At 49.4% G+C, this 16,066-nt stretch overlaps 5 protein-coding genes across 5 annotated transcripts; 2 read left to right on the forward strand and 3 right to left on the reverse strand.

Annotated features, from left to right (window-relative positions):
• Positions 1–53: 53 nt before the first annotated feature.
• On the reverse strand, positions 54–4,140 carry KY384_007904 (uncharacterized protein; the record flags this gene model as incomplete). Its single annotated transcript, XM_044816393.1, has 4 exons — positions 54–801; positions 855–998; positions 1,049–3,725; positions 3,795–4,140. 4 exons carry the CDS (start codon positions 4,138–4,140, stop codon positions 54–56), a joined length of 3,915 nt encoding a protein of 1,304 aa, XP_044667033.1.
• A 1,031-nt stretch (positions 4,141–5,171) lies between these two features.
• KY384_007905 (uncharacterized protein) lies at positions 5,172–7,580 on the forward strand (the record flags this gene model as incomplete). The annotated part of the gene is made up of 3 exons (XM_044816394.1): positions 5,172–5,672; positions 5,718–6,371; positions 6,429–7,580. The coding sequence occupies 3 exons, from the start codon at positions 5,172–5,174 to the stop codon at positions 7,578–7,580; spliced, it is 2,307 nt and encodes a 768-aa protein (XP_044667034.1).
• A 1,632-nt stretch (positions 7,581–9,212) lies between these two features.
• On the reverse strand, positions 9,213–9,558 carry KY384_007906 (uncharacterized protein; the record flags this gene model as incomplete). Its single annotated transcript, XM_044816395.1, has 2 exons — positions 9,213–9,309; positions 9,443–9,558. The coding sequence occupies 2 exons, from the start codon at positions 9,556–9,558 to the stop codon at positions 9,213–9,215; spliced, it is 213 nt and encodes a 70-aa protein (XP_044667035.1).
• A 983-nt stretch (positions 9,559–10,541) lies between these two features.
• Positions 10,542–11,779, forward strand: KY384_007907 (uncharacterized protein; the record flags this gene model as incomplete). The annotated part of the gene is made up of 3 exons (XM_044816396.1): positions 10,542–10,648; positions 10,869–11,199; positions 11,672–11,779. The coding sequence occupies 3 exons, from the start codon at positions 10,542–10,544 to the stop codon at positions 11,777–11,779; spliced, it is 546 nt and encodes a 181-aa protein (XP_044667036.1).
• A 1,657-nt stretch (positions 11,780–13,436) lies between these two features.
• PRP43 (DEAH-box ATP-dependent RNA helicase prp43) lies at positions 13,437–16,064 on the reverse strand (the record flags this gene model as incomplete). The annotated part of the gene is made up of 4 exons (XM_044816397.1): positions 13,437–13,562; positions 13,617–15,480; positions 15,530–15,818; positions 15,884–16,064. 4 exons carry the CDS (start codon positions 16,062–16,064, stop codon positions 13,437–13,439), a joined length of 2,460 nt encoding a protein of 819 aa, XP_044667037.1.
• Between the last annotated feature and the right edge of the window lie 2 nt (positions 16,065–16,066).

The raw sequence follows: 16,066 nt of genomic DNA on the forward strand, positions 1-16,066 counted from the left end.
TACAGAATACTCAAGCCCTGGGATTCATCTATATCATGGCGTGCAGCGTGATCTCAGTCTGTTTTGGTGTTCTGACGAAGACGACGAGCCATAGTATCTTTCTCTTCCTCCGCAATCTTGTTAAAGAATGCGTCCACTTCCTTGTAGTGCTGGTCATTGTTGGGATCTGCCCGTCGCTGAAGATAATCCGCTTCAGTAATCTGCGCCGCTGTAGAGGGATTTGGCTTGCTTTGATTATCATTCACGGCTGTGCCTGACAATTCATCTGCGGACCCATCGAATCCAAATGGAACTGGTGGCCTTGATATGCGTAAAGTCTGCTTGCTTTGACTGGACAAGGAGCCACGGACTTGATTATGGCTTATCTCACCCAGGGGGGTCACGGCGCTCTCATAGGACGAAGATGAAGGAAGATTGACTTTCGCTTGGCGGTGAGACGTTGAAGCCCCATGTTGTTGATGCACGTTCGACGTTTGAGACTTGCCTGCCCCATCGTATTGAGGGAGGAAGCCACTGGCATGATAAGACGACGAGGCAAGTGAAGAAGCTGCCTTGCTTGGAAGGAGCCCATGATGCTCACTGATGGGAAGAGACATCGTCTCCAGACTGCTTATTTTCGGAGCCGTCGGATTAAGCAATTGACCGGCTTCGTTTTCCTTGTTGGAATGCTCACCAATGTGATGAATGGCTAGAGCGGGCTGCAGTGTAGGAGATCTAATTTCTGGAGGCTTGGCCTTAGTGTGAGCAAATGAGAAGTGTCCACCTCTAAGCATGTCACGAAGGAAAGTGTCGTTCGTGGATCTAGCACAAGGTTAGGAAGGGAAGCAAGCACTCAGATGACACGCATGACGTACTGTGACACTGAGTTTGACTTCACTTCGTTTGAAAGAAAAGCATTTGGTGCAGATTCACGTTTGGGCGCTGTGAAGATCCATGGAGGAAGGTTGACCCGTGGACCAGGTGCAGGCTCTGGTGCAGGCAAATTTGGTTGCCTTTTCCTGTCTGAGAGTAAGCAATCAAGTCAGAATCTTCCAACATTGTAGCTCACAATGGGGATTTCGATCGTGATCTCTCATAAAGTTCCTTCGCCTTTTTTGCTGCTGCACGTGGACTCAATTGTTGCGTCGTCCTCGAAATCAAATTTCGCTGCCCCTTTTCGCGCAGCCTTTTGCTCTTCAGCTTCGCTCCAATGTCAGAGCTGACACTTGTGGCTTGTGTGTTCTCCGAATCTGTCACTGACTTCTTGTCTCTTGAAGATTTTTTGAACGCATGTCTCTGTTCACGTAATGGTATAGCTTTCGCTACTTTATGCTTGCTAGGTATTCGTCTTAACGTCATCTCAGATTTCTGTGACTTTACACTTTCGTTGTAAGCTGAAGCCTTTGGTACATCATTCTTCGGCTGCAGAACCTCAGGTGTCTGGTCCGTATACGCGGGTTGGTCTATCGTCTTTAGGCCTGCGTCAGAATCATGCAAGACGCTAAACGACGCTTGGTGATCCTCCATGGAACGTATCGGTCTGTCTTTCTGTGTGCCCTCGGATTTGGTGGCGAGACCAAAAGTTTCCGAGTGGAGCTTTTGCAGATCATCTCGAGTTATCGTAGAGGTTCGACGTTTAGCTACCTCTGCTCGGTTGTTTTTGGACTTGTTAGAGGTGTCTGTATTGAGCTGCGCTCTTTCGATCTGGATCTCCGGATGTATGAGCGTATCATGGGTGAGTTGCTTAGACGCCTTCAATCCTCGTGACTCATCTGGATGGGTCTCTTCCTCAACATTCCAAGAACCTTCCAATTTGGGCTTAATGTTCCTCAACGCTCGCCTGTTGGGATCTACATACGGCAGTAGTTCGCGGATATCCAGAGGTTTTCGTTTAGTTGTAGAATTCCGTTCATCATGATAGAAATCATTCCCAGGGAGTGGTGCTATCGATCTTGAATGTACTTCCTGATCGCGGCGGTAGTTGAATGCACTGTCATTCCAATCCCATGGGCGAGGATGTGATACGTGATCAGGGGTTTCGGATGGGAAAGGGATTGGATCTTTGTCGCAGATAGCCCACCAAATATCTTGTTCCGCATCATAAGCCGGGTCTTTGCTTGACCCTCCAGCACAGCCATAAAGACGAGCTTGCTGCCGTACGCGCTTAATCGCCTCCTGAAATTCTGGTACAGTAGTGCAAAACCGCTTTTGCCCATCTATGATATTCGTTTCATGTATCGCCGCATAGAGAATGTCACTCTTGTGAATTGTTTTCATTGCAGGATCTGAGGGAATCCGACGCGGTGATTCATCTTGGGCAAAGCGACGAATATGAGCATGTTCGGCTAGTTCGGGAAAGTGGTTGGTTGGGGCGCTATCTGGCATGCCAGGCAATGCTTGTCCAAGTAGACCAAGTGAGCTTTCATGGTGGATTCGAGCAACAGGCCTATTTTTTTCAACATTCACCGGGCTTAATTTGCTATTGCTTGGAATGAAAGGCGGAGCATTGGGCGACAAGGGTTTGTGAGCCAGGTCATGAGCTTGCTCTCGCATGTTCGCATTGTCCCGCCTATCTTCCCTGGGCGACAAGGCTTTGCTCGATCGAGACAGGTTGCGCCGGTGGATAGCACGTCTCTCAAGATCCTTTACGCTTACGATTGGCAAGTCCTGCGAGGAAGGCTCTTTAATTCTGCGGATCTTATCAATCTCTTCAACGAGACTTCTTCTTTGCGAGATCAGAGTGACTCGCTGCTCTTGTTTCAGTTCGTAGTGACGTAGCGCAATGTTTCGATCGAGTTCATGGAGCTCTGCCTTGAGGACGTTTTGGCGGGACTCTAGCATTTTCAAGTGCTGAGAGCCGAGATCCTTGAGATGTTGGGATGATCGAGAGCCTAAGCTCGAGACTCGGGACTGATTCGTCGTATTCGCTAGGGGTCTTGGCTCCCTAGGAATCTGTTGAGATACTGTGTTAGATTTTCGCTGAATGCGAGTAGTTCGTGGTTGAGCAGAAAGCTCTGTCTGAGTTGCAAGGGGGCTTTGAAGAGCAAGTGCAGACAGGGGTTCGACGACCGTGCCGGTTCCATTCCAGTACATGCGATACATCGTACCATTACATGAGGTGATCAAAGAGCCATCTTCCAGACTGCCAATAGGAACAAAGGAAGAAGATTGGGCAGAGAGGTTTGGTGCCGGATACTGGGAATCGTTTGTTTCATCATTCATGCTGGTAGACAAGAAATTGTTCTGAAGACCCGGGTTCGGCGAGATCATGGGGTGGAAATTATCGGCTGTTCGAAATTGAAAGTCAAGTGGTGAGGTCTGGGGTACATTCCAAGCACTCTGCGCCCTCCCATTGTGGGTGCTTCCCTGCTCTCGTAATGACTGCTGGAAGAAAGTCTCACGACGAGCATTGTTCATGCCAGTCAAAGAGGCATAATCGAACATGGGCGGGGGCGCATATGGTCCTGTCGGCACTATTCGGCCCCCAGCCGTAACGCGATGGTGTGGTGGGGATGCGTGCTGCTTCAGGAAGCGTACAAATCCTGCATGCTGTTGAAGATTCGCCTTGTCCGGTGGACCTAATGGCTGGCGGTCGGGAGTCCCAGCAAATTTGCGCTGCAGGTTTAGTGATGGGAGACTTCGGGTGCCATCCATCCCTCTTTGGGCGTTCGAAAGCTGAGACAAACCTCGGGTTCGGGCAGGTGGTTGCTGGAGGTGATAGCCACTGATGTACGGAAACAAGTTATCTAGACTCTATGATCAGCATATTCCAGAGCTAACTAGGCGCAACTGCCGGTGTAAGCTTGAATGTCTACCTGCCAGAGCTTCTGGCTTGATTTTCGCAAAAACCGAGATCCCAGACAGCGAGCCTCTATACTCCATCAAAGTTGCAATGTTGTAAGTCTTTTTGCCCACGATTGACGAAGGGTGATCATTTATGGAAGGGTGAGCAATGACATTACTGGATTCGACGCTGTTGGTTTTAGGCGGAGGGGTCTTGAATATGTCCCGTGGCGGAAGATCTAGCTCTCTGGAGGCTTCTGTGTCCTCGCTTGTGTGTCTAGTTCCTGATTCCGTCGTGGCCCAATCTATACGTTTCGAGATAGTCGCCTTAGGTGATCGAATATCTGGGTTGTCATTTGATGCTATGTTTTCGGTCATGGTGGAAACGCGGCGAATATAGCAACCTGTCTACCTGTCAGCAAGACGTTTGATATGTGTGGACATCTTGAGACGGGCTAACTTGTTGTCCGTTTGAATGCGGCTGGTCGGATGACTACCACGACTGTCAATGCCGCCGGTCAATTCTGAGTAGGAGTCAAGAAGGCTGGTAATATCGAGCAGATGTGTACGAAAATCCGTCGGTATTCAAGAGATTCGGTCAGCAAAGACACTTGCGAACGGGGACCGCTCAGGCATGGAGGAGTACGAAGGATGGTATTGAGAAAACGCGTATATACATGATAGCAAAGCAAGACAGCAGAGTATTGCAAGAGTAGCAAATATATTCATCGCGACTGCCATTCATTTCTCGATTCAAGCGCAGCGAGCAACACATATACTGCAAGTGCATTTGACAGAAAGTAGTTACAAAATATGGCAGGCGCTTGCATCTCTGGGTGGACATTTCTGGTGAGTGTCATCGTCACGTCGCGGTGGCAACGCGGGGAACTTTCCCCTTAGCCACTGAGGGCGAGTCGGGGACCCACATGACTAGATGGGAAAATACCATTGAAAAGAACCTTTAATTGTGAACGCTAGCAATCATTTGAACATGGACGGTTTGTAGACAGAGCAGTAGTACAAGAGTAAGTAGGCCCTGCGGTCACAATGTAGATCTGTTGATTCATGCGTCAACGGGTGGAAAGTGTGATCGAGTGGTGGTAATAATCCTCGAGTTATACCTCTTCCACGTTTAGTCATAATGATGTTGATGAATGGATAGAAAATGCCCACGTCAAAGAAAGCATCCAGCAGGCAGCAGACCAAAGGCCAGGGCAACGACATACGCACAGCTCTTATCACGCCGGCGTAGTATTCAGTCTGAACTCGAGAAAGCCGAGCCAATCAGAGGGAAGTATCTTCTAGGGTTAGGGCATGTTGTGCTAGGGCACATATGTAGGGCATCGCCTCATCCTCATCGCCGTTCAGCATTAATAGCGATACTCGGAGTCGCGTGTGCCTTGGCCACTATGGTGTTCACGCGTGGTAGGCAGTCGACTGAAGAGGCAGATGCGACCTCGAGCACAAGACATTGGTCACATCTTGCCACTGACTCTCCAGTTCGTTCTCGCAAGAGACGCCGTAGCATATCAGACAACCATGACTCAACCCCTTTACAGCCTAACTACCCGAATTCAGCTTCACCAGTGGTAACTCAGAGCATTCCGCTACAGTCAAGTCTATCGGATGGCAATGCGAGCGCAAATAATGACGTTGGGCACCCGCAAGTCGACACATCCATAAACGCCGCGCGGGAAGAAGATAATGATACGCAATTGGCCTCACAATTGGCCCAAGAACTTCTACAGAATGGTATGAATGGCGTCATGTCAGAGTATAATGCGTCAACAACCTCCGGGTATCATCCACAGTATTATGATCATCTCGCGATGGCAGGCCCTTCAGGCTTATTACCTGATGCAGCAAATAAAGAAACGAAAATCCAGAGTCTTCCAATGCTCGATAATCTGGTTAGATGCCTGTGCAAAGTGCAACGCTCAAGCTGACCTCAACAGGCTGTACAAATTTTGAACATCATTGCGAAGTCGTCCTATCAAGAAGTCGTTCACATGGCCATGAAGAGGGAGACAGAGGCTGGCAGGAATTACGAGACTTTGAAGGATCTTTTCAATCATGCAAAGAGGGTTTACTCTGAAAGCGAGCCTTTCTTGAATGCCCGACAAATGGGGTTCTTTGTGGGTTCTCACATTGAAACAATAAGGAAAGCGAATATGGCAACATTCATTATCAGTATCCTCGGAAGCCAAGACGTCGGGTTTTATCACCTCAACGAATACTTCATTGACACATTTGTCGCCGAAGGACAGCAGCTCGAAAAAAAACACGCTGACCTTCTGCTGGAGCTCAAGACCCAGGCCTACATTTCAGCCATATCAAATGGCGACCGCAGCCGCGAGGAGATCTTGTATGACCTATTTCCGGAGAACATGGAAGAACGTCTTGCATCAAGGAGACCTGGCGGAAAGAAGCTTACTCCGAATGAGAGAGAGTTCCTCATCCATGCCTCCAATCGTAGAAAAGGCCTGTTGGACGAGCCCGATACTCCTGAAGCTGTAAAGCAATTGCCAGAAAAATACATATGGGCTAAATTCCTGAGAGATGTGAGCGGCTATATTGTCAAGACTTACAGTGCAGTCTCGCCCGACCAGGTAGCCCATCTCTCACTCCTCAAACTCCTGTCGTCCTTGCTGATTGTCGAGATTTAGGATCAGAACGACTCCATATTACCCAAGCCAGCTCCTTTCGCCCCGCCAGTGTCGAGCGCGCAAAGCCAAAGCCAGCAAACGCCGCAATCAAATGATGATATTGCCGGAAAAGCTCAGCGGGCTGCCCAATTTGCGATGCAGGACTATGGATCTGGGCAAAACCCTTCAGGAGACGATCAAACTACACGAAATACTTCGACGGCAGCACAATCGATGCCCACACAAGCTTTAGGTCCGGAGATACAATTTCATTTCGAAAACAAACTGCACCCTAATGTCCCTGGACCTCAATTGACATCATACTATAACGCGGTGACCGGCCACTATGGTCCAATGTATGATCACTGGGGCGCCCCACTGAACGATCCGAACTACGTCCCTTATCCCACACAATCTGCGCCTACACAGGTCCTTTACGAACGTGCACGAATGGTGGCCTCCGCTAAATCACAGTCATCAGTGCGCAAACCCGGTCAACCAAACCAACGACATCCCTGGACCTTGGAAGAAGAGAATACGCTGATGGCCGGGCTCGACCGAGTAAAAGGCCCTCATTGGAGCCAAATCCTGGCTATGTTTGGCCGTGGAGGCACAATCAGTGAAATATTGAAAGACCGAGGCCAAGTTCAGCTCAAAGACAAGGCCCGTAATTTGAAACTCTTCTTCTTGAAGAACAACATCGAGGTACCTTATTACCTGCAATTCGTTACTGGTGAAATGAAAACTAGAGCGCCCAGCCAAGCAGCGAAGCAAGAAGCAAAGAAGAAGGCTACTTCTGAGGAAGATCGTGCACGAACCGAAGGTATCTTGGCTTTGGCAGCTGGTCCCTCACGGGGTGAATCTTCTACTTCTACTTCAACAAAGGAGCTGCCTTCTAGACCGAATGAGGCTCTCGAGAAACCCCCGACCAATCATGAAAACCCCAATGAAGGCAACCTGGATCCTCATATTTCATCACCGACCCCCATCACCGCTGGCCGCCCCAATTTCGCCCCCATCCCAGACATGATGAGCGGCCGAAAATCCGAACCACAACTCAGTTCACAACATCCGAATAAAGCCTTCCCCTCTCAACCACCGCCCACCTTTTCCGCGTCATCACCTCACGGTATCTCTCCCGCTGGCCAGGCACGGCCTGGCATACCAATGTAATACCACAGAAACTCTCCTTCTGGTTACTTATTGCCTCTAGCTCTTGTTCTTGGTCAGGAAAAGCATTCTGTGGTGCAGACTTCGCTCTTGATTCGGAGCGAAAAGGTTGCAATACTGGCTCTCACGGAAGGCCCGCGCAAAGCGACGTTGCTCACGAATCAAATATGTATTCAATCATATCTCCGTGGACATTTTGGCGGAGATAATGGTGACGATGGTAATGATCGCGCTAGAGCGATGTACGATAGACGAATGAGATGCCGCAATAATGTGAAGTCCGTCACATTTTGGACTCATCGCTCTCAAAATCCTTGACCCTTTTTCTATGTCTCTAAATAGATTGATACCTCCCTCGCTCCGTTGAACACCACGCAATGCACCCAAATAGTCCCCTTTCTCAGATATATCCATGCAGCAATCCAGCACGCCTTATCAATGCCACCTCACCCACCAACCCCCGCTCACCCCTCCCCTCCCCCATTTCTTCCTCCCCCACCAGCCCCTACCGATAAAACTCCCCCTCCTAACATTAACACCATACTCGCCCACCGCACACCCCAAATCCTCCATCGTAAGCACCGCCTTCCCAGCCGCTGCCCCCGCCCCCGCCGGCGCGCCTCCAAATCCAGGCCTCTGCACACCCAGTACATGCCCCAACCCCCCTTCCCTTTATCCTCCTTCGCCCCTCCACCAACTCCACCCGCACCCCCAGCACCCTTCACCTCACCCCCTGGCCCTGCCCCTCCAACCGCACCCGCACCCCCCGCCCCACTCGCCGCCGTCGTCTGCGAACGCATGCGCGAATACTGATACGCGTCCGCCGCTACATCGGCAATGAATTTTTGCGTCGCGAGCGCGAGGAGGCGCTGCAAGGGCAGAGGTGTAGTTGCGGGATCGAGGCCCGCGAGGAGGAGGTGGTGCGCTGTCACGGCGTCGGGGATTATGGGCGCGTAGTCGTCCATTTTGGAGATGAAGTCGCGCAGGGAGATGTCTTTTTTGTGGGTTCGCGGGGTTCGGGGAGGGTGGGGGAGTTGGTGTTGGGGTCGGCGTCGGGGTTTGGGGAGGTGGGAGGTTTGAGGTTGGAGTTGGGGGAGGTGGCGCCGTCGAGGGCCATGTCTATGTCGAGATCGAGGTCGGGGTTTGAGTCGAGGTTTGGAGGGGCGGCTTGCTGGGTGGGGGGTGAGGAGGTGGGTTGGGAGTTGGGTTCTGCCATTTTGGTGGAGAGGTTGGGGTGGTGGTGAGTAAGAGTGTGGTGATTAGGATGATTGCCTGTATTAGGAGAGCATGGGGACCTCAGTACGCTCACATACGCTCTGGTTTGAACAGGAGTGCTTAATATAAAAGGCAAGCTTTTGTTGTCAGAAGAGGGACAATCTATGCCTCAGCCCTATCAGTACAGGTGGAGCCGCTTAAATCATAGCCCGGGGCCTAGCGATTAGACCGGCTTCGCGGAGGAACCCGGGGCGGTACAGGGGGCGTGCAAAACTAAGCTTGGAGATATGCGTTTGTGTGTACGACTTCTATTATATCAATCATCGCTTTCCCTACATTGATCTATCCTGACATATCCCCCTTCAATGCCTAGAGCGCAGTCTAGCTACCCTATGCCCACTTTTGCTCTCCCCCAAATAATCAAAGACCCGTGTAACCCGCTTTCTTCAGGTTACGCCTATTCTGCGCATTGTCCGGGTCACTACCACCACCTGCCTTTTTCTCTTCTGTCAGATGACTATTTATGCGTTGGTTAGTATTTCTCATGAAAGAAGTATACGATAGCAAATACGATGTCTTCATGAATGTCTCGAAGTAGAATTGTCAAGCACGGGACTGATGCAAAGGTAAAGCAGAGGGTCGGGCCTTACTTAGCAACAATGTTGCCCAAATGATCCCCTTTCTCTGTTTTGTTACTGTCTGTGCCCGTGGCGGGTTGAATGTTATTGCCAAGATTGTTGGTGGCTGGCTGACTTGGATTATTCATTTTTAGTGAGATGGTGGAATGAAGTCTTCGAGGTCGATGTTGTGGTGTGTGAAGAAGGGCAGTGAGCATGAATCAATGTCGTTTGAGATTGAGCTGTCTTGTGGTGAAGTTTTACTTGAGTGAATAGAAGGTGTTATATAGGCTGAAGTGACCTTGACGATGTTAGTCAGCTGAAAGCATAGTGTTGCACTGGTAAGCCTGGGTTGCATTGTAGCGAGATTTTGACGACCATTGAGAACTTGATTGTCATCGTTATGCAGAAGAGACTAGTAGAGAGCAATGCGCATCTTACCACAAGCAAAGAAATTGAGTGCGATTACTTTTGAGGCAAACAGAACAGCTCCCACTCGGCTCTATTGACGAGGCTGAGCCAATGGTCTATTGCATAAGCAGCTAGGTATTTGGTTGCGAGGCAGATCTGACACTGAATAGCTTGGGATGGGTAGGTACATGACGACCGCACCGTATCCACTGACTTCGCTGTCGCCGCTAACACTGAGCTGCATGTTCATTCTCGTCCAGATCTACAGTCACCGTAATGCAGCTCAACCAATGAGACTGCTCATCTCTTCTCTCTACACATGGGTATTGGCCATTTCTGACGATTCTCGCCGCAGAAAATGAGAGTTGCGTACGCAGGCTTCGGGAGAAGACCTCCTTATGAAGAAAAGGGCGTCAACCATCATTTCTCATACAGCCAAGTTTTACCCGACTTATCTTGTAAAGTATACGCCTGGACATTGAGTCAACCAATATTTCCTCCACGGAAAGTCTATTGGAGTATTTCTCAAAGATCATCTCGGAGACATCTGTTATAGGTAAATAACTTGCAGAACTGTTTCACAGATACTGTGATATTCGAATTATCAGACAAACAGTTGCATAAACCCAAGTCACTCGAGCTTCTTTGATACGGTCACTATGATTAAGATTTTATTATGAAAAGGCGACAGACAACTCACGACACTCATCAAAGCTCTTCGATGTCTCGCGCTTCTTCAGATAATAAACCTCTGACAAGTGGCAGTGTCAGTGTCACGACATGGAGCGTAGACAGAGATCCCCTTGGTACCTACATGGAACAATGGGGGTATTGCACACCCTCCCAACAACCCAACTATCTGAAAGCGAAATCAGAGGTGTTTGAATCTCCAGAAAGTCTCTACTCGTATTTGGACAAGGTACGAAAGACACTGCCAGGAGAGTGACTTGATCATAACGATGCTAGCGATGCTCAGGACGCACTCTCATGACTCTCACGTAAGGCCCATGTTGAGACAAAAACGTCAAGATGACTCATAAGCTCGAAGACATGCACACAACGCTCCTTGGGCATTTGATCGCTTTGTAGGCAGCGGTGCTACTACAGATGACCCTGACTACCGAAATCCCTCCCAATTTGAGGACTGGTTTGCACCAAACGCCCGCCAAAACACGGCTAGTCTCGACTGCTATGCTTGGCCATGCTCGTCAGACGAAACCCGCATGCGGCGGGAAGAGATCCACCATCAAATAAATACGACGAAATTTGCCCTCGATTATTTAGTACCCCACAAATCTCATACCCCCGAAGACTCACGCATCAAAGACCCTCATGCCTTTATTCTTCTTGGTAACGGCACGGACGGAGAATCTTGTCGCGTCTGTCACCATAGATTGTTATTCTAGAAGATTCAAGTCGCGCCAAGAGCATGTTCGCTTTCCACTACAGCCAACATCAGCGTTTGCTTCAAAAGAGCACCACACAATTCACTGGCGCCGAGCCGATGACCTCAACCTTGGACGATGTATTTCAGATCATAGACCATCAATGGTCACGTCTTATCGACGTGGCCATTGCCCATAACAGACATCTAGTATGTGGTGCTTGATCCTTTAACAATCGCCAATCGTCTTGATCTGATCCTCAATCGTGTGCTGAAAAAGTTGCAAGAACCCATGAAACTGATGGTTGTGTCTTAGGAGAACACAGTCTTCAGACAACCAGATGATGACGGACCGGCAAGATCGCTCTGGTCCGCCTCCAAATGTTGGCTGACGATTGAGCGCCTGCTCAATACTCATGCTCGTGAACAAAGGACGTTCTACGAGTCTGTTAACGATGTACTTACAGCAGCTCGACACAATGTTGGCGAGAGACGTCGTAGAGAAGACGACGCCTCTCAAAGAAGACTTGGAAGATATCTTGAAGAAAGACTTGAAACTCGAATCGCTCGGTTAAACCGATACAACAGCGTCGTACGAGAAGAGCTCATTAAGCCGACAGCGAACCTGCTTGACATGGTTAGTAGCCGAACCGCTTCGAGCACAAGTCTGATGAAGAGGAATACGGATAACATTGACCACAGATGTATAAATCCGTTGCTATACGCGACACACGGGCATCTCTGGAACTCAACGCCAGCCTCTGGCGACTGAGCTGGCTTACCTTCATTTGCCTGCCATTAGTCGTTCTTTCAGGCTTCTTCGGGATGAATGTCGATTTGCTCGCACATGAGCCGTCCGTCAAATGGTGCGCAGACCTAAATCCATTTCTTGCTCCCGAAAGTCCCGGACTGATCATATAGCTTAGGTACTTTGTAGCTGTAGCCGGGCTTGTAAGTCGAAACCTACTGAAGTAACTCCAAGTATCGAGCTAGACCAGGAATTGACCAGCAACGATAGTTCGTCTTGTTCTTCTTGCTATGGCTAGGCTTCAAGTGGAGCCACAAAGATCGCAAGCGCTCTCCAAAGACTTTGTCAAGCTTACACGTGGTGTAGAAAATCATAAATTTGCCGAATTGTTGTCATGTCTTGAAACGGGCATAAACGATATAGGAGACAAATGACCAGGTTCTTGGGTAAAGACAGTCATATTGAATTAATTAAAGCATATAACACATTTCAAATAACGGAAAATTCCTTTGAACGGCAATTACTGACCTCTCAGGCGGCTTTACGCATTACTAGCACCTTTCTTCGAAGCAGATACTGAAAAATCTAGCTAAAAGATTACGGGCATTCTTGTTCTTGGAAATCTCCGGACTTCATTTGAGTTCCAATGCAAAAAGTCCGAGAACAGCCCAATGAGTTAGTTAAGAACATCCTTTAACGCCACAAGTTCCTTGTCTTGCCGCCTCATACTCGCTTGGTATCCCCGCATCTCTTTGAACGTACGGAAGGATCTGTGATTGGGTAGTTACTCAGACTCGATTGGCATTTCTAAAGCATATCGATACCGAGATCTCATGAACGACCACAGCCTCACTTTCATTTCCTAGAAGCAACCAAGCAAAAGTAAAAGATCACTGAGACTCCTGAGATCCGAAAGCACGATCCAGACACAGACCCTCAGCCCACCAGCACTCGTTCACACAAAGCTATGTACTAGAAGCATCATAGCTGCATTCCTCGGATCTCAAGGCTATTTGACAAACTCGTAACACGATGCACCACCTGAGAACACGAGACTACACTAGCTTTACCCAAACCGTAAATTCGCACAATCGCGTCTGGCAAGAAAAGGGGTTGGGAAAGGGGGCAACCACCCCCTATCCACACCTCTCCTGAGAACGTGCGCAGACTCGACGAGAAAGACTCCGTAAATCTTAGAGAAGTTAGAGCGAGAACGCAAACTTGGGACGTCGAAGCCACCAGCTCCACCTGGGCTTGTCGTTGAAACCTTGAGCCAGAAACCAAGTCTTCAAGGGTATAACATAGGCCCCGCAGCGTCCTCAATGCTAGACCGTAGAAATTCCAAATCGGGTCAAGTCCAACCTGACTTTGTTCATACTGACTGATGCCTGAAAGGCATGCGCAATGCATACGACATCTTTATCATACAGCTTATGGGTATGTAAACATCGAACGACGGCCCATGAATTGCATACAAGAATACATCATTTCCTCTCCAGCCTCGCCTTCTGCGCCTCTTTCCTTCGAAGTTTGTCTATTGTTGTCTGTAATGCCTGCTTCACGGGTCCTTTTGAGAAGGTGGAGATGTCGTAATATGTAGGTGCGATATCCTGATCGCGCATATTAGTACGTAAAAGGATTATAAGAGAAATGGGAGAACATACAAGCAACCACTCCGGTTTCACCACCGTGACAGTCCTGATATAATTCTTTGTCGTGAGCACAAACTCGTTGTAGAGCAACCAGTCGCTATCCGTCTGCAACACCGAGCTCGGATGAATGATCACATTCTGGTTATCCTTGATCGTAACATAAGTCTTACTACTTCCATCCTTCTTCGCGACTTGCATGAAGAAGCCAGCCACAAGTGCGCGGCGGATATTGGTGTAATAGTTTTTATCTTCGAATGGCGTCGATATGAGCTCGATCTCATGAGTCTCCATTATCCGCTTCAATTGCTTGCGAACGTTGTCGGCGGCTTGCAGACTGCGCAGACCCAGAAAGTGGTCGTAGCACCATTGCTTGGGATCTTGTTGAGCATCGGGGGACATGAAGGCGTGGAAGACGTTCAGCATGGTTAGGTGATCGCCTTCTGGGTGGGCGAAGAGGGCTTTCATCTCATCAGCACGTTTGCGTGACGCGGCGGGGCGGACGAATATCTGAGGGACGGAGAGAAGGGCCGTGAGGGAAAGGATCTCATTCGAGCAATAGAATTCGGGGGAGGAAATGATCATGACTGCTAAAGTCGGGTCCAGGGGGAACTCCGAGGCGAGCTTTCCGAGAGCGGTGAGGTTGCCGTCGTCGTCGAGGCAGGCGAGGTAGTTGAGTTCTTCGAGGGCTCGGATGAGGGTTTCGGGTGCCGGAGGGTCCATCAGATCGAAGTGCACGAGGTCGTCTATGCCGAGTTTTTTCAAGTCAAGTACAGTGGAGGAGATATTTGAGCGTAAGATCTCGGGGTGGGTGGTCTCGATCAGTTCTTTCTTGAAAGCGGCTTCGGTGTAGAGGCGAAAGCATTTGCCAGGTCGCGTTCGGCCTGCTCGACCAGCTCGTTGTTGTGCTGATGCTTTGGAGATTGGGGAGACAAGAAGAGCCTCGACGCGTATCCGAGGATTGTAGATTTTCTGTTTGCTAAAGCCAGGGTCGACGACGTAGACAATGCCGTCGATGGTAAGTGATGTTTCAGCTATGTTTGTAGATATTATGCATTTCCGGCCAGGTGTTCCGCCTTTCGTTCTCGCTGCCGGAGCAGGCTCGAAGATGCGTTGTTGCTGTGCGGGCGGCAGAGTACCGTAAAGGGGATACACTTTCATTGGACCTGCGTCTGTTTCTCGTACCATTTCGTCCACCTCAAGATTGATCTTTTTACAGGTGTCTTCTATCTCTTCCTCGCCGGTCAAGAACAACAGGATATCGCCCTCTGGCTCCATAGCGTGAATCTGTAGCACAGTGCGGATAGAAGCTTCTACGTAATCTCGTTCAGCCTGTTGAGTGTAGAAAACCTCCACAGCGTGTGTTCTTCCCGGAACAGCGACCAGAGGCGCGTCGTTGAAGTAGCCTTGAAATTTCTGAGCATCCAATGTAGCAGACATGATAACGATCTTCAACTCTGGTCTGCGTTGTGCCACCTCTTTCAGTAATGCCATCATAGTGTCTGTAGCAAGCGTACGCTCGTGAGCTTCATCGAGGATTATTGTGCTGTAGCGACTCAGGTTGTTGTCACTCATTGCTTCCCTCAGCAACATTCCGTCCGTCATGTACTTTAGAAACGTTTTTGGACCAGTCATATCTTCAAACCGGATGGAGTACCCCACCTCTTCGCCCAACTGAACATCCATCTCATCAGCGACACGCTGGGCCACTGACATTGCAGCTACACGACGAGGCTGAGTACAGGCAACTAGTTTACGCTGAGTATGCGGCTGATCATCAAACGCAATGAACTGCGGTATTTGTGTGGTCTTCCCGGATCCCGTCTCACCAACAAACACAAGAAACTGGGACTTATGGTACATCTGAAGAAACTCATCTCTGCAGAGCTATCAGTATCATTTTGTTTAATAGGGGGGTTTGAACATACCTTTGAGCATGCACAGGTAGATTTCGTCTTGTACGGAGGATGTTGAAATATCTCTGGGACAATGCTTTTCCATTGAAAAAACTATTGGGTCCGTCTTCCGCCTGCTTGATTGTCTCTGCGGTGGCGTTGTGACGGCGAATCTTCACCCCATTACCCTGGCTTGTGCCATTTGATTCTCTCTTCTGGCCGTACCGGTAGCCTCCCCCATACCCGTTGTGGGTCGTGGTGTCCTCGGTATAGTGGTGGGCCAAATACGGATTGTTCTTGGGATCGAGGGTTCTCGTTTTGGCTGCGCACGGTCAGCGAAGGTGAACATTCGAATACTAATGTTCCTGTCTGAGAGATGAGACGTACTCTCGCTACTCGGAGGCTCCTCCTTGATCTGATGTCCACTACTCGTGTAGAGCGATACACCGCCGTCCGCATCATCTTCGTCTGATTCATACATCTTTGATTTGCCTAGGTTGTCGATCTTTCTCCGCTTAGTCCTCCCACTCTCGTCTTGATCCGGCCTTCTGTCAGTGGCGCCTGCCATGT

The sequence above is a fragment of the Bacidia gigantensis genome (assembly GCF_019456465.1).
Source record: "Bacidia gigantensis strain McMullin 20006 chromosome Unknown contig_278, whole genome shotgun sequence".
NCBI classification, from domain to species: domain Eukaryota; kingdom Fungi; phylum Ascomycota; class Lecanoromycetes; order Lecanorales; family Ramalinaceae; genus Bacidia; species Bacidia gigantensis.